The following is an 18,258-nucleotide window of genomic DNA, read 5'->3' as shown; positions in this document are numbered from 1 at the left end:
TGGAGGGCATCTTTGTGTTGAGCCTGGTGGACTGTTCTGGAGTAGAGTGCACTCTTTCAGCACGGGAGGACAAGGGGCTCTCCTACAATCCAGCCGCCAATCACTCTGCCCCAAACCCCACATCAGTAGGGGTGGGGGCAGAGCAGGTTCACTGGCTTCCACTAGCTCCTACCACACAGGAAGCACCCTCAAGGGCACTGCCCAAAGGTTGTGTCAAAATTCCATCACACCGAAAAAAAACCTTTACCTTATAAATCCAACCCCCAATGCAAAGGTGCCACTCTCTTCAGTAAGAAAAACTCAAATGCAACAGCTGGTTTTGAACCTTTAATAAAAGTAAAAAAAGAATGCAAAAAGAACAATGCTGCAAACTTAGCATGGACGTGAACCTCGCTGTGTGTTCAGATCGGGGACCGAGAATGTGGTCGGTACTAATGACCATTTTTACAAACGCAATCACTTTGGTTCAGTGTGGCTGCTATAAACTATTGGCAAAAACATCCTTCAGATTCACATTTTTTTTTTTTGGCTGCATTATTTCTAACAGATTTATTTCCAGCTTAAGAGGAAAGAATCTATTCATTGTGTATGATCAGGCACATCGCCAAGATCACTTGCTTTTCCTCTGGCCACTTGTGGTTTCTGTAAGACACTGAATCTTAGTGTTAGCTAAAGAATGCCTTCAAAGACCAGTCATTTGTTTTCATTTCCAGGAAATTTTAAGGATTGTTCCAATGTCCAGAGCAACCCATTTTCTTTTAGCCAAAGTAGTTTCAGAAAACCAAGGTTTATTCCAACATCTTCCTCAAAACAAAATAAGAAACCCCAATGAGGAACTGCCGAGCGAACCCAAACCCAGCCGTCCACAGGGCCCCAGGCCTCCGCTCTGCCGGGACCAACTACTGCTTCATCGAGTCAGTTCCACAGAATTTAAAACAAACCAAAAACACTTACATTCCAGAATTTTTAAAAAGGGTAAATTTATAAGTAAAAATTACTAAATGCACAAAACTGGAGTATGTCAGAGGACTACGGCGCAGTGGAGGGTGTGACCAATGGAGTCACAGCTGACACCGGTATTGCTGATCTTGCCTTCACGCAGCTCTTAAATGACCCGAGAACCCTTCTCTGGAACAGCTCACGCGGTAAAAAATAAAATAAAATAAATATTGAAGAGAATACAAGGCTCAGATTGGTTTTCATACACATTGCACTTGAAGTCAAAGACCCAATACTTGCACGTTAGGTCCCATGCGTTCTATGCCATCTTACGCACACAGGACAGAGTGCTCAACGCAGCGATGTGCACACTCAACCTTTTACAAGGCAATCACAGATTGCAAGCTCCATAGGGCTGTGGAAAAGTCCTCTCCACTCTGGAGTGACAGAGACACAATTTCGGCTCATTATGACTGCAACAGCGCAGACAGCTACTCACTCTTAGATGGTTCAGATCTTGGATTAAACTTCATTTAAACTGAGGTGAAAAGTCCAGCATCACAGTGCAGGATCCTGACTTTGTGCTGCTCTTGGCTTTCAGTACGATTGTCTACAAACCTCCTGGCAGTGAAAAAGCATAGTTCTCACACTGCTGAGACCCACATGTGAGTGCCTGCCTGAGCGTGACCTGGAGACGTGGCTGCACTGGGAACTACAGGGAACTACTACTCCCTGCTGCTCTTTACAAAATCCTCCAGTTCAATGCTGGGTAAATGTTCTTACTGCAGATACCTCATCTGTTAAGCACCGTCAACCTTTGGGCACTGACACAAAACTGCTAGTTCGTAATTCATTTTGATTCAAGGCTTTGAAATATGGCATTTTGCTTTGAATGATGAATGAAATCTAATACTCAGGAAACTGGCCCCCTACCCCACACTCACATACAGCCTGGGATGGAATGTTCCAAGTGCAGACAGGCGTGAGGGTGGTGAGCAAGTCAGACTCTTCGGTAAGTAGTGTTTGCCTCCATCTGCTAGTCTAGACTAAAGGAACACTTCCTCAGGAGTCACTTATTGTCAGCCCAGTCTAAATGGAGCATCGAGGAAAAGATCGTCTTCATCACACCCAGGACCAGTGTCTCCGCATCCTGCTTCCGCTCTGAACCGCGTGCTAAAGCTCAGTCACTGTGAGGCTTTTCTGGAACACCCTGTGTGAAAAAGAAGGAAAAATCAGCACTGGACCACTTTGACTGTCGGAGCCTGTACAGTTGCCTGGGATGGTGGCAGGCCCAGCATGAGCGCCACCACTGCCTTTCAGCTGCCAGGGAGGCAGATCCAGATCTCCACCTATGAAGTTATGAGAATCCATACTCAGAGAGAGTGGTGTTGCTAATGCTTGTCTATAAAGCCTGTTATGCATGAGGCAGACACTGACACATGTGTGACTAAGCCTCTGGCCACAGAAAATAGCACTATCAAAGCACTGCCACCCATGCCAAGGTAGGACATGTGCACCTGAGAGCTGACTGGGTGCAATTAGGGTGCTATTTTACATCAGATTTACTTGTGGTGAGGTAGGCGACTTCTGCCAGAGCCTTTATCAGACCTCAAACCTCATCTCCATTTGCCCTGCCAGCACATCAAGCCTGGGATCACAGCTATTGCTAGGCCTGCAGGACTGACCACATGCAGGATGTCTTGTTGGTAGAGCTGACTGGACAGAGCAACCACAAGCTGCCAATGCAGGACAGATAAACCTCTATTCACACAGTCTTTGGGAGCCCAGAGATCCCCTGCTCTGCTCAGTTCTCCCACATTCAGCAGCCAGTCACGCTTACAGAAAAACATTAAGATCCTGGGAACCACGAGTGATGGATAGAAATGGGATCCGAGTAAAGCCACCCACGTGTGTTGCTCGCCATCCAGAAAACATGCTTCCCCAAAAGCTGACATAAGGGAGGTGCTAGGCAAGCTTAAAGCAGTCTAGGTATTTTTTTCTTTCCTGTTTTTGAGTATAGTTCAGGCTGGCTTTGAACTTACAGAGATCCCCATGTTTCTGCCTCCCAAACGTTAAGCTTAAAGGCATGCACCACATCTGGCCCAGACTCTTGACAAGTCATTGAAAAGAAAAATCAAGCCACCAAATTATGCTGTTTATTGATTCCACAGACAAAACACAATTTTAGAATGTACAGTCATCAGGAGACTAAAACTAGGCCTGTGTTAGTGTAGGAGTATAAAAGACTTGAACAGCCAGCAATGAGCTCACACTAGGACACGGGTACCGGCTGCCCTCTAGGGCTATGCAGTATGTCCTAAAAGACAAGACTGCACCTGGGACACTGGTTTGTTTACATGTGCATTTGCAGGATGAATGACAGGCACATGTTATGGTAAAGGGCCAGATAGTATGTATATTAATGAGGAATATGGTTCAAATTGCACACACTGGAGCAAACAAGTGGCTTGTACTTCACAGCTTGAGGACTCTATTAGTCACAGTGAGCATGCTCAGCACAAGAGCTCGGGCCTGCAGGTGTCAGCAGACAACAGGAGAGACAAAGGGAATCCACAGTGGGGGCGTGGAGCACACAAGCTCCATAGCCCACGTCCCTGTGAAGTGAGGTGACAGGAAGCTGATGTACACCTGGCTGCTATGTAAGATCTGAAACCTTACTTTTTGGGGAAAGGTTTTTAAATGCAAACAGCAACAACTGCAGCTTCTATGGAGGATGGCATTAATTTTCTCTGAACACACAGACTGATGACAAGCTGGCTGCATTTTCAGACACACAGAAAGTGCTGCTGAATGCCATTAAGCAGAGATCCTGGGCATGAGTACCCTTGTTAGCCACTGGGTTTCACGTTCAAGAGAACTACAGGCAAGAACAAAGGGGACTGACAAACAGCGGGAGGGCAGCAAAGCTTCCGAGAAAGACGGTCTTCAAAGCGTGCCTAGCTCAGTTCCCCTAGCATCAGTCACGGCTCGGTATAGAGAGCACTGCTTTGGTGTCCACTCCTCTCCAAGCACGCTGACTTCCTACCAGGACGAGAGCACACTGGCCTCCACACCTCACCCCACACAGATTACAACTCCTTTCTGAGGTCAACTCAGTCCAAGGGCCCAAAAATTCGGATAGATCTTGAAGCTCTGCCCTTCCACCTGGGCACCCTGCAAGGGGAGGGAGAAGTGGTGCCACGTTTTCATGTGAGATGGATCTAGGTTCTTTTCTTCTTGGTGGGGATGGGGGAGGGGCTAGTTTTTGTTTTAAGGCAAGGTCTCTCTATGTGGCCCACACTGATCTCAACTCAAGACTCTCTTGCCTCAGCCTAATGGGTGCTGGGATTGCAGGTGTGTCCTATCATGCCTGGCTTCTGACAAGATTTTTAATACGGAAGAGGAGTCCTAACTTTTCATCAGGGACAACAGGCAGTTCAGTTCCTGACTGGCTGAAATCTGCCAAGTAAGGTTAACAGGAGCAGAAAAGAAAGACAGCTCAAGTTCTGTCCTTTAGAAATGACTTGTATTTTTGTGAGACATCCAAGTGGCCTTAGAAGTCAACTTCTCATGAGTGGGTGTCACACGGCTGTTTAAAAATAGACTGAAACACTGAGATAAGTGCGCAGGGAAAGCTCCGAGCTCACAACGGTTCTTTCTAACTCACTTTTCTGCAAAGTTCACTTTACTTAAGCTCAGGGGTCAAAGTCCTCATGAAATAACATGTGTTTCAAGTGGCAATTGCTACCTGAGGAAGAGACCTGCGACAAGACTAAATTTAGCTGCCCAGCTGCCTCACAAATGGCAGGACTTGGCACTGTTTTCTCTCCCAGGGAGGAGAGAAATAGTACCCCAACAAGACAGTCCCTTTATACAGTGGTTAGCCATGTTCCAGAGCTCTCTGGATGACTCCTTCCCTGAGTGTGGGTTCAGGTACCTTTTGGCAGGGCAGTTCTTGCTGACCCAAGCTGTTCCCTGGCTTGTCCACAGACAAGGCACACCATCCCAGCACCGTCTGCACCTATTGAGTTTGCTAGCAGATACTAGGGAGCAACTGACAACACGGCAGCCTAGTGGTTATCTCAACTCCGAGAGGCACCAGTCACAGCAGCTATGCACACAGCTATGCTGAAACTCTGGCTGCTTCCCAGTGTGAACAAGTAAGTGTTCATAAACCTATACATCATAACTTAGGGAGGACCCAGTGACGTATAATCTTGTATTTAACATAGACTGTTTTTACCAACCGTTGCTAATGAATCTGGATGAGACATACATAAACACAAAATGTAATGTGTCAAGCTACAAACCTGACCCCTGCACTTACCATAGCTAACTGTCGTCCTATGTTTCCCACTGTGACGCCTCCTGAGAAAAATATACATGGGAGCCAAGAACGAATATAGAGGAAATCTGGGGATGTGTACCTAGGGAAAAAACAAACAAACAGCCTTAGCTACCCAAGCAACTTGGGGTCCAGGATTCCCATGATGTGGGTGTAGAAGACATTTGTGAGCTATAGTTAGCATCACATGCTAGTGTCTGAAAGACATGTTTTATGGCCACCAGACTTTTCCCTCACCAGTTATAGATGGTGAGGGTTTTTTGTTTATTGTTTTTAAATGCTGTTGTTGTTGTTCATTGTTTCTGAGACAGGGCTTCTCTGTAGTCCTGGCTGTCCTGGAACTCTGTAGACCAGGCTGGCCTCAAACTCATAGAGATTCGCTGCCTCTGCCTCCCAAGTGCCAGGATTAAAGGTGTGCGCCACCACTGCCACCACCTAGCTGGGTAGTGAGTTTTGAACACGCACCCAGAAAAAGCATTTTAAGATTGTCATGTTATTTTGCATAAAACATACACAAAAGCACCTACATTTAACAGATGTTATTACAAAAGTAAAGCAACATTTTAAACACTTACTGGTAGACACCATTATACACAAGAAACTGAGTGATCAGTGTAGCTAGGAAGGCGATGGTGATCCCAAGCCCAAGGCCGCTTCGAGAGCGATCAAACGTCCACCACAGGCCCAAAGAAAGGGCTGCTAAAGTCAAAGACAGTTGGACGTTATTGGCAAAATCCAGTTTCTAGTGACCAAAAGTTAAGGAAAAGTTTTAAGATTTGTCATATGAAAAAAACAAACCCCAAAATTACTCACAGGACACATTATTATGGGGTAACCTACCACTCATAATGATGGCCTATGAACAAAGCTGAGACCCCCAGGGAGGACCATGTCCAGAGCGCTGGCTTCTAATCGTGAACTTTCCGAAAGCTATGAGGCTGCTGGCATTTGGCCATAAGAATGACTTTTGCTAAGACAGTGTCTCTACTCACTTCCTTTACCTTCCGGTAAGTGGAAACAAGCAGGCATGACCTCCAGGTTGGTGCTGTGCCACCCCAGGCAGTAGGAAAGTCAAGTTAATTCAGTGCCTGTCAATCAGCACTGTCAGACCAGCTGGCAGGAAAGGCATTTGAAGGTTTTACCATCAAATCGACCATTTCCATAGAAAATATACAAAAATACAGCACCCGCATGAATATCAGCAACGGACACTGGAAACCCAGGACCCCCTGGCCAGCCCTGGACTTCTGTGGCAGAGACCGGGAGCAAGGCTCTCACTAACTCTCCATCACAGAACAAACATGTCAGCAGGGCAAGAGGGAGGGTGAGTCCTGAGATGAGTGAAAGGCCCTAGGCACTGAACCCCAGGATTCCTGCTGGTGAGAGCTGAGCCCTGCCTCAGTACAGGGATGAGGCGATGAGCATCAACACTTGGTCCCGGTAACGATATGCCTTGCCACAACCCAGATGATACCCTGGACAGACACCGACAGAGGATACGGCACTAGCGTGGTTGATGCCAACGAACACTGCGATACAGCGCATGACGCTGGCCCATTCTCTCTTGAACTTGTGTGGTTCTCCCAGATGACTGTCAATGCAGGGGTACAATAAGCCGACAACAGCTATTTAGAGAAAAACAAGACAGGATTAGGACACACTGGCTAACTTAGTCCTTGTGTGGTCATTATTAGCAGAATCCAAGCCACTTACTTTGCTAGGCAGTCTGTCACCTGTAGCACAGAGTACTATTGTGCATATACCACATAGGAAAGGGTGTGGCAAAACCACCCCAAACTGTTTTCTCCAGGGAGGACAAGTCACATACTGTGAGAAGGGCAGGGACCCAGTTAGGGAGAGCTCTGCTGTGAGTCCCAGGCTGCCCTCGGGTGGCTGTCGCTCCGTGTTTGCTTCCTCATGTGTGAAATGAGGCTTATGTAAGTAAGTGGAGGGCAGCGAGGGAAAAGCTTCTGTGGTTCTCAGAGTCAGGGACTGTCTCAGAGACTGGGACTCCTAAACATTTGGACTGTGGTGAGTTGGGCATTCCAGACGAGACGAAGAGAGTAAAAAAAACCAGGAAGGAAGGGGCTGTGTGCACTGCAGGTGGGAGAGGTCCCACGGGACACAGGGCACATGTGAGCTGCAGCTGAGTTCAAGACCCCAGAGGCAGGTTGCCACTCCCCCTTGTCCGGTATGAATGCAGGCATTCAGCCTCATGGGTGTCGAGAGCCGCAGGTTCAGCCACACACTCAGATAAAGAAAGACACTGTTTCAGGTATTCCTGGATTCATTACAAAGCTTCAAGGTCAAAGAACCAAGCCAGTATGCTCCGTATGTATAAAAATCAGAATTTCAAATCTCCATCTTCTTCCCCAAAGAAACTATTAAGTGCTGGGGATAACAGTTTGCTGGCAGATGATTTGCCTAACCAGAATGAGGCCACCCAGTCCAAAACAACCACGAAAGTCCAGCCATAAAGTGCTGAGTGTGCTTTGAGAACAAAGATTCGGACTTTCTCCCACTGCCCTTCCTGGCAAAAGCACACTGCTGTCATGAGGCTGAACCCCATAATGCTGCAGGTGAGCCTGGGAGCAGCCTTGGGCATCAACAGCAAGTATCCTGTATATTACATTTAACCCATGACTCAGCTACAGCACCCAAGCCCAGCACATAAAGTATAGGAGGGCAGTCAATAAAAGTTGGCTTCAAAGCAGACAGGCACTGCTCCTGCCGTCCTGTGGCTACAAGTACAGGTGTGTCTCACCAGGCTGGAGATACACTGCCCACCCACACAGGCCAACACAAGGAGGGCTGAGGGGTAGAAACACCTGACAAATTTTGAATAAATGCTGTGCATCCAGGAGTATGCAGAGATCTGTTAGGTTGCAATTATCATTGTCGGTAAAAAACCAGCAGGTTGATCAAAGAAAGAAAAAAAGGGGATTGTAGCACTCTCACAAGTTTCACTGGGCCTGAGAGGCAACACCCATGGTGTGCTTAGGCTCCCCAAAGGCTCCTCTTTTCGGGCCACGGAGTTCCAGAAGGCTTGGCTGCTAGCCACAAAGCACTATCAGCAGAAGGAAGTACGGAGAAGTCTGTCCCCTGGCAACCGCCTCTTGAGCGCACGTGATGGTTTGTTTTCAGTTATCCAGCGGGGTAGCACGTTTGCTCAGGCAGCCAATAGCCGCGTGGTGCTGCCCTCACCAGTTCTCCAGGCGGCCAATCCTGGCTTCTGGCTCTGCGAGACAGCAGCGACTCCTCCACTTAAACTGCCAATTATCTCTTGACCTCATCTCCATCACTAGTCCCTCCAACTTCCTCCTGCCACTCGCCAGTATCTGGGGCTCCCGACCCTGTCGTCCTCCCTTTCATATACCCAGGGTGACTTATCAGCTGACGTGTCCCTCCGCTCGCCCCCCCCCCCAACTCCAAGAACAAGGAAGGGCACTCACCGGCGGCCGTGCCACAGCACGGGGGCACCCACCAGGCGGAGGAGAAGATGGTGGCGATCACCTCGTCGGGGAAGAGCGTGACATTCCGCTGGATCTGCAGCAGGTTGAGCACCAGAGCCAGGACCACGCCGAACGAGAAGAGCACGAGGCTCCGCTGCACCAAGTCGTGGTGCCAGCTGCCTGGCCGCGCACTGCATCCCGCCGTTCCTGCTCGCTGGCCCCGGGGCACCGGCTCGGGGGCTCCGAGGCCCTGCGGACAGCTGGCCGCCGCAATCATGCCTCGCGGGACGCTGTACGGCCTCGCAGCACCGGCACTTGGGTAGCTCCAGACGTGGTCGTGCAGCCTGGGCATCGGCGGCCAGGCGCACCGTTGGAGGCGCACGCCACGACACTACGCGTAGCGCGCCCGGACGGCCCAGGAGCGGCCGCGGCCCCGCGCGGGTTCCGCTTATAAGGCGGCCTGCCGCCGGCGCCACGTGGCCTCACCCAGCCTATCCTCCGCCCGCGCGCCCCGCTGCGGGGCGTGTCTTCCAGGGGCCCCGCCCTGCCCGCGCGCCTGTCCGCTCGGGGTCTGGTGAGGCCGCGGGAGCCAATGGGAGGAGGGCGGCCCATATGACGTGCTCACACGCCACCGGGAGGGTGGGGCTGGTGCCCGGCACGCGCGCTCGAAGCGAGTGCGCGCTGCACGGGGAAGCGTCGGGGCTGGCGGCACGCGGGTCAGATGGTCCGGCGTGGCACTGCCCTGCCCCGCCCCGCCCCGCCCTGCCCTCCAAAATGCGGTCCAACCTGGGTTTCCGAGATAACGTGGACTCGCGCAGGTCCTTTCCTTCACCAGGGTCCTGGCGCACGTCCGGGGCGCAAACCCTCCTAAGTGCTAAATCGACCTGTGATGCCTAGGGCCGAGCGCCCGTGCCCAGCGGGCCGCAGGTGGCAAGTAGTCTGCAGGACCACAGCCCAGTTCAGGGCGCCCCCTAGCCAAGACCTCACGGGCTAAAGCCACAGAGTCGTGTGCAGGCCTGAAAAGGCACCGCATGAACGTAGGTAAGGCGTGTGGCTCTGTGCCCAAAGTGTAAAACAAAGTCACTCTCCTAACCAGGCTATTTCTCAAAGTTCACGGTGTGTGTGTGTATGTGTGTGTGTGTCACTTTACCAGCGAAACATAACATGGGTGTGGGTGACTCGGCTGCCTTCCTTGTTTTTCCCTCACAACCTGTCCATTCCACCACGTTGGCGGTTCTCTGCGTGGTTTAGAAGTTCTCGAAGCAGTTTTGACTAAAGGAATGTTGCAATTTGGGTCTTTGCCATTTTCCACAGTCGGGTCCATGAGGGCATGTGAAGGTTGCGCGGGAACACATAAACAGGGGTGGGGGACATCAGTTGTTACAGCAACATAGGAGCCTTTTCAACAGCAAAAAGCAGGCGGGAGGAGGGGGGTGCTGCCCAGCCCCAGCTGACAGGAAGCTGTTAAAGGCAAGTGAATCTCTACGGTGGGATGTAGCAGGTGCTGCCTCTACCGCCCATCATCGGCCTTAAGTCCTCTAGACAGATGTTGAGAAAGCTGCACCTGTGTAAATACACACAACTTTGCCCCCAAGGAACAGGCAGCGTCACTCACAGGAAACTTGGCCCTAAGGAACAGACCTGCCAGTCACTTGCAGGAAACTGGCGTGATGGGACAAGCTGCAAGTCAGACCCTGCACCCACGCCCCAGCACCGGGCTTCTGTCTTGGGTGTCCTGAGATGTGTTCCAGTGCCCTTTTCTCAAGTCATTTTGCTTGTCCTTAGAGATTTCCCCGTGGATTCTTTCTGTCGATGTAGTCCTTAAGGGTGGGCTCTGGTGTGGAAAGGGAAAGTGATGTCTTCAGACATTTGCTGTGTTGGCAGCTCCTTCACTTGGTTGCCTCTTCTGCTTACCCAAAGTCAGTCCGAATGCAGTCTAACCTCTCTTGCACTGAGACAAAGCAAGTTGTGGTGGCTGTTATGGTGCCATGTGGACCATGAAGAGCCTGTGGTCTGGTTCCCTGGCGTCCCTTGGGGGCCGCTCTGGGCTCTATGGGCTGATGAGCAGGTGAGCCTCAAATCCAGTGAATGAAGGTTGCATAGGGTGATGGCCCTGAGGATGAGTGGGAGATGCTTTGAGGTGTAGCTCCAGGGCGCTTCACCGTACCACCTCACATTAATCATTACGGTTGTGCTGACTGGCTGGAAGGAGGGCACACAGGCACAGGTGAGCCAACCCCTGCCTTTTATCTATGTCCCTGACATTCTTTCTGGGATAATAAAAATAATCCGTTGTGGCTTTTGTTTGCTTGTTTTGTTTTTCGAGGCATGGTCTCTTTCTGTAGCCTTGGCTGTCCTGGACTCACTTTGTAGACCAGGCTGCCCTCGAACTTTCACAGGTCCGCCAGTCTCTGCCGTCTTCGGTGCTGAGATGGCTTGGTTTCTTAAGATAGACTAAATAAATTATATTTAAATTATATTTTAATGTAATCTTGTCCCTTGTTCATGGTAGACAGAAAATAGGATCATATCTGGGGCTGAGGTAATGACTCGGTCAGTAAAGGGCTTGCTGTATAAGAATGACCCCCAGAGCCCACTTAAAGAACCATGTGTACAGCAGTGCATGTCTGTAATCCCAGTACTAGAGAGACAGAGAGGACCCTTGGAACTTGGTGGGAGGATGGTCTAGCCAAAAAGTGAACTCTGAGTTCAGAGAGCCTTGTCTTAAAAAATAAAAAGGGGAAGGGCAGCAGAGGAAGACTTCCAACATCCACTTTGGGCCTGCACACACATGCGTGCGCACACACACACACACACACACACACCTGAACACACAGGCACACAAACACACCTGGACACATACATATCATCTTTCATCCCTCCACTGAGCAAAAACTGCTGTTCAGATTTCAGAGTTTGTATTTCTAGATGGTTTTTCTAGGCGGAAGTGTATGTGGCTTTTAAAGAGTTAATTACTTTTAATGTGTGTGTGCATATAAGTATGTGTACCACATGTATGCAGGTGCTCACAGAGGCCAGAAGAGGGCGCAGAATCCCCTGGAACTGGAATTACAGATGGTTGTGAGCCATCATGTGGGTGCTGGGAACCAAATCTGGGCCCTCTGGGAGAACAGCAAGTGTTCCTAACCACTGAGCCATCTCTCCAGCCCCTTTTCCATTTCTAAACATTTATTTATTTGTATATGTTGGGTGGAGGTCAGAGGAAAACTCGTGAGAGTTGCTTCTCTCCTTCCATGTTGGCCCAGGGATTGAAGGGCTTTTACCCACTGAGTTGTCTACTCATCTCGCCAGCCCCTGTACCACTTTCTGGAGGCAAGCTTCACACACAGAAGAACCTGCTATCAAGTAGCCATGAACATCTTCCAAGAGTGGCACTGATGCCATGGTTGAGACCTCATTTACATACTGTACAGCTCTCTCACTGAAGGGCCCCAGCTGAGTGCTTGCACACATCTTCAGAAGGTGCCCAGCCTTCCCCAGGGTTACTGTTAACTCCTTCACCGTTTCCTCAGCCTCAGGCCACCAAGGAGCTGCTGGCTGCCTCTGTACTTCCTGTTCTGAGCAATCCTATAAACAGAATCATTGGCTGTGTGGTCTTTGGTGGTCCTTTTGGCATGGCATACTGTTTTCAAGATCTGTCCGTGCTGTAGCCCAGGCAATGCTTTGTTCCTGTTTGTGGCTGACTAGTAGCACTGTGTAGATACACTGCATCGTGGCTCTCCTCTTACTGGCTGATGAGTGGTGTCTGCTTTTTGGCGATTACGAGTAAAGAGCTGCAGTGAAGTCATGTGCAGAGTTGTGTGTGTGCGCCTTCCCATTTCTCTGGGACGGAGTGGCAGATGGGGAGTGGAGTGTGGGAAGGTGGAGCTGGGGAGCTGGTCTCTTGGGGTTGAGAGCTTGATGAGAGCTGTGATGGCACTGTCACTTGCAAGGTGTGGTGACTCTGTGTGTCCCTCTCTAGGTCAGCAGAGAGGCCGAGGAAAAGCATGCCAGTGGGAACAGGGAGGCGGGTAGGGCCTGGTGATTAATGGGCCATGTCCCCGCCCCTAGTCCTGTGAGGAAGGGTGTGCCAGAGAGCAGTTAGGAAGAGGCCCCCAGCCTGGGCGGAACCCATGTGGAATTCCATACAAGCCCCAGGCATGCAGAAAAAATTTTTCACTTTCCTGATTTTACTTGCCTCTACTTTTAATTCTAGAAACAGATACCACTTAATTCCATAGACTAGAAGTGCAGGGATGGCAGGCCTGGGGCAGAGGAGGCCCTTTACAGACAGCCAGGCTGAAGCCAGCAGGGCAGAGGACACAGGATTGTTTAACACCCCACTGCTTCCTTCCGGTGCTTTCTGCAAGGATTACCCAGTGTAAGGCTTAAGACAGGGGACTTATGGAAGGCCTGCTTGGAGAACTTGGCTGTGGCCTCCTGATTTCTTGGAAGTCAGATAAGAGCTTAGTTTCAGTTTGGTGACATGGGACTTTAGCACAAAGTGGGCCAGGCTCATTTGCTCTGCCCTCTGTCAGCTGGGCCTGGTGCAGCAAGCAGCCCATGGAAAACAGTAAAGCTACCCGATGCTTCTGGTCCTGAGTGGACAGCTGGTGACTAGTCCAGCCAGGTGGAGGTGGGCTTGAGAATGCGCGCTTCATGGGGAGATGCTGCAGAAATGGGCAAAGTCCAGAACAGCTGGATGGCCAGGTGCTGGGCTGCTGGCCAGCATGTCACCCAAGAGGGCAAAGCCTGGGTGACTAAGGCCTGTGAAGGCCAATTGGCTGGCAGAGGCTCACACCAGGCTTGGGAAATGGAGGCGGAACTGGGGTGGCATGTGGGATGCTGGGTAGGTGGTGTTCTTTGTGATCCCTCAGAAGATGCCACTGGAAACAGAGTCACTACAGATGCAAACAGTTCAAATGAGGGCAGGTCTGGCCAATGTAAGGCTGCCCATCTTAGAGGAGAAGAGAGGCCAGGTGAGTAGACAGCACCCACCCACCTCCCCCAGCCACAGGCAGGCATGAACACCATACTCTCCAGAACGGGCCAGGGGCAAGTTTCTCTTGGGGTAGGCCTATGATAGCAGGGAGGTGTGGAGAAAGACCTGGGGTTGTAGCCCTTGCTACGACCTGTTATGCTTTCTGCTGGTCGTCTGGCTAGTGGCCCTCAGGGAAAGGCTGAGGTGTCTGTCTGTCCTCACTTTATCAGGCTCCCAAAGGAGCCCAGCTAGGAAGCCAGTTAGGTCTGCACCAGCACCGAATGCAGTGCTCTCAGTGGGGTTCGCCTTGCCGCCCTGCCCGCTCCCCACTCCACAGTGCCTTCCCTCCCTCCACACCTGCAGGGCTTCTCCCCATCCCCGTTCCCTCTCCCTCCTCTTCCTCTTCCTCTTCTCTTTCTCCCTCACACACGCCTTTCCTTGCCTGTCCATCGCTCAGTTAGGAACACGGAGGTGACTAGATGCCAGGAGCTCACACACTCCAGGTGAGGCCCCTGTGGCTGCTGGGATGAATGAGTGGAAAGCATAGCAGCTCACAGCAACATGGCTTCATCATCTCCAGGGTCGAGAGTGTGCAAGGGGCTCATGCCCCGCAGCTGGATCTGCTCTACCCTTGTTGGCCCCTAGAGGCTACCTGCTTCCCTTGGCTCGAGGCCTCTTCCTCGCATCTGTGACTTTGTGTCTCTCTCTTTCCCTCCTGTCACCTCTCACTCCCGAGGACTTTATGTTCACATCGGAACTGTCTAAAGAACCCAGTTACATGTATGTGCGTGTCCTCTAAGTTCACAGCTGGGAATACCCACTTTCAACACGAGGCATCAGGAGGTGGGGCCTTAGGAAGGTGATGAGGTGGATCAGAAGACGCCATGATTATCTCACCTCAAGGGCTTTGCCATCAGGTCCCAGCTCCAGGGGCCTCGTGTCTGCTAAATCAGACTTGAAGACAGCATGTCAGCACATTGGCTCCCATTGAAGCCCATGCCAAGAGCTCTGGAAATTCAGAGGTGGACTGGTGGCCCAGGCTGTCATCCCACTCCAGAGGCTGGAGAATGACAAGTTCTAGGCCATCCTGGGCAACTCATTTTTAAGGAAAAAAAGAGATGGGCTATAGTCAGTGGTAGCAGAGCCCTAGCTTTGCATGCATAAGGCCTGGAGTTCAGCCGTGACCACTTAGAAATGGGGGGGGGGGGCAGAGGGTGGGGGGTGGGGTGGGGCAGGGTAAGGTACTTAGATAAGAGGTTCCAGCGAGCACGTGGACAAGCAAAGTCAAGCCAGGCAGAAGAAGCTGGCGTGGGGCTGGGGTTGGGGAAGGTAGTGGTGCACGGGACAGGAAGCGTGGGGCATAGTGTCCACAAATGCTCCTTGTTCTTCTGCTAGTGCCCTTCCTCACTGTGCTCAGGTGCTGTTCAGGCCTCAGTCTGGACCATAGGGAGCAAGCAGGCACGGGCACACTTATGCCCAGCGGCCAGCTGCACTCCAGGCACCCGCGTTCCCCTTCCTCCTCCTGGAGGCAATTTCACTCTCCTCCACAGGCTTCTCCCTGTCTCTGTCTCCTCAAGAAAACTAGTATGCTTTTTAAGCTCCACATTATTTAAGTACTTAATCCTGAGGTTATTTAAGTAGTTAATCCTGAGACTTCCTGTTGCACAGGCACTTCCTATCCCTTGCAGAGCTCGGATGGCTTCGTGTGGACTTTAAGAAGCAGAGAACTGGCAGGCGATACTCTAAGTAAGCCATGTGGTCTCTGCTGCCCATAGCAGCACCAGTTCTGCCCCGGGCTGTGGCTGTGCTCCCTGCATGGCCTGTGACCTTCCTAGGTCCATGTGAGGTATCCAGCTGCTTGAGGAGAGGGGCCCAGGTTGCTATTTGCTGAGTATTAGCACATATGGATCTCTTCTAGAAGCAGCTATATCCCGAGGGCTATTGCTATTAGCAGGGGAGTGCAGGCTCTTGCTCCCTGCAGCCCAGGAGACTAGTCAGTTTGGGGTAAGCCTGGCTGGTGATGGGGAGGGATAAAAGCAGCATGGCAAGGTGGGCTTGCTCTGGAGCTGTGTGGAATGTGGGAGTGGACACGGGCCTCCCACTTCTGTCTCCCAAGATGAAGGTCATGGGCTGGTAAGCTGTCACAGCCCACAGGGAGAGTTCGATTGCCAGTCGGCTGTCCTGGTGCATGGCCCTAGGGGTAGACACTGGTACTTGTTTCCACTTGATTGGGAGACAAGGTGTGGCCAGGACACACCATTCTCAGAACCAAACCTGCTTCCGCTTAACCCTCCAGAGTGTACTCTGGGCTGCATGGAGGACAATGGCTCTAAGAGCTCCAAAGGACCGTGGAGTGTGTAGCTTCCTGTAGTCTGTCCCGTTCCCAGTAACTATTGGCAGGGGAGTCTTACAACAACACAGGCAGCCATTGTGCACGTCAGTTCCTGTATTTAGGAAGAGGGGGAGTGGAAAGACCACATCCTGTTCCCCAGCCAGGCTTGGAGTGGGCCAGAGGGTCAGGAGACGGAGCCCAAAGGGGCAGGGCCAGTGATGACTGTTAGCCACGGAGAGGGCAGATACAAACGGCAAGATGCCAGACGGACCACTGAGGAGCTAAGGTCTGAGCCTCCTCAGGGAGGCAGGAGGAGTGGAGGATGCCTGCTCCTGATGCTATCAAGGTCATGGTTGTCTGGGCAAGAGTGGGCAGGGCTGGGAAGATAGCCGGTGAGGGGAGATGTGAGGAGTGTGCTGCTCCATGGGCGTGGTTAGTGGGTAACGGCGGGAAAGTGGACAGACAGCCATGCAGTCGTTGTGCGCGCTGCCACACCATACACCACCAGAGAACAACGCCTGGAACATTCGACTCAGATTCTAGAGTGTTCTTACTTGCAGAGTCTCTTCTGTGCACACAAAAGTCTTTGCTCTCGTAGAAATATAACAACTTAACTACAGGAAACAAAAACATAATATTTTCTTGCCATCATTCCTCAGTGTATATCAAAGACATGTATCTTTGGCTTGGATTGCTTGATTTTAAAAACTACTGTTTGAGCTGATTGGGGTTTATAAACAGCTGTTCAGTGAACGTTGGTTTGGGACTAGGGCAGAATTTCTAATGGTTTCTGAATTGGCCCCAGACGTTTTCGTACTATATGTTTAAGTGATGGAGAATTCTTAGTACTGATTATTAGAAGATCAGAATATTCATCAGGGATGGGAAGTGGCTCAGTGGGTAAAGTGCTGGCTGTGTGAATGTGAGGACCTGAGTTTGAACCCTCAGAGCTCACTCAGTGCCCCATGGGCCTCATGGTAGGCCTGTAACCCCAGCACTGGGAAGGCAGAGACCAGGGCTCCCTGAAGCAAGCTAACCAACTGTACCCATTGAATTGTCAAACTCAGGGTTCAAGTGAGAGACCCTATTCTAATATATGAGGTGGAAAGTGACTGAGGAGAAACCTGACATCGATGTCTCACCTCCACGTGCATTTGTAGGCAGGTGTACTGATGCACCCATACATATGCCCATGTGCACAGACATGCAGACTGCACACAAGCATGTTCAGACCCTACTCACCCCTGAAAAACACCAAACTGCTCTCCATCCTGTGCTCCAAATTTTTGGCCACGAGTCAATTCTTTATGTAAACATAAACAAGCACACCTATCTCATTAGCATGTAAATTTGCTTCTGTATTTAAGAGACAATAAATTAGACATATACCAAAGAATTGGTTATAGAGAACCGTCAGTGAGAGTTTGATTGTTATACCTATTTTATAGAATGTATGACTTAGTGTCTTAGTTACTTCTCTATTGTAAAGAGACCATGACCAAGGCAACTTATAGAAGAAACAATTTATTTGGGCTTCCACTGTCAGAAAATGAGTCCATGCATAGGATAAGTATCCTGAAGCCCAGCAGTGCTTCATCAGGGGTCAGCACCGAGCTAGCAGGCCTCAGTGGCTGCAAAGGCAGTTCCACCTTCACTGCCTGCCTGCCAGCATCCAGTGGTGGTCCCACCCCCAACCCCAATAAATGGAGTCTCAGATGGTTATGGTGGAGGAATGGTGGGTAAGAAAGCTCGCTGTCCATGAGCCAGCCTTTATTTATAAACCTTGGGCAGTGGGGAGGGGTTTTGGGGGTGAATGTGTCTGATTCATTAGGGCTAACGGTGCCAGGGTACTTAATCTACATACAGGAAAAGACAGTTCTTAATTATCTTATGTGTGAGGGGATGAGTTCTAGGTACAATTAAAGGTTATTTGCTGGAGGCTAGGATCTCCTCAGCATAGGGCTCAGTACTTTCAGGAATTCCCTGTGCTTGTTGAAGAAGTTCCTTATCCAGAAAGGGAGGGGCCTGCAATCTTCCCTGAGGGCTATGTGATGCTCCTTACAAGATCTGGGGTTACCAGATCAGGTGGAGTGGGAACCCCACTGAGAAAAGGGAGGCTACCAACATAGACCAAGCACAAATAGCTGTCTGGAGAAATCAGACTTCAGCCTTATCCATCAGAGTCCCACACTCCAACAGGGCCACACCT

At 50.7% G+C, this 18,258-nt stretch overlaps 1 protein-coding gene across 1 annotated transcript; it reads right to left on the bottom strand.

The window, feature by feature from the left end:
• Positions 1-314: 314 nt before the first annotated feature.
• On the bottom strand, positions 315-9,183 carry INSIG1 (insulin induced gene 1). Its single transcript, XM_084784417.1, has 5 exons — positions 8,737-9,183; positions 6,785-6,909; positions 5,860-6,026; positions 5,267-5,366; positions 315-2,149 (listed from the first exon to the last, which is right to left on the bottom strand). The coding sequence occupies exons 1-5, from the start codon at positions 9,086-9,088 to the stop codon at positions 2,120-2,122; spliced, it is 774 nt and encodes a 257-aa protein (XP_084640543.1). The 5' UTR covers positions 9,089-9,183; the 3' UTR covers positions 315-2,119.
• Between the last annotated feature and the right edge of the window lie 9,075 nt (positions 9,184-18,258).

Source organism: Acomys minous, assembly GCF_964271855.1.
Source record: "Acomys minous genome assembly, chromosome: 6".
Classification (NCBI taxonomy): Eukaryota; Metazoa; Chordata; class Mammalia; order Rodentia; family Muridae; genus Acomys; species Acomys minous.
This window is presented reverse-complemented; position numbering and strand designations above follow the sequence as displayed.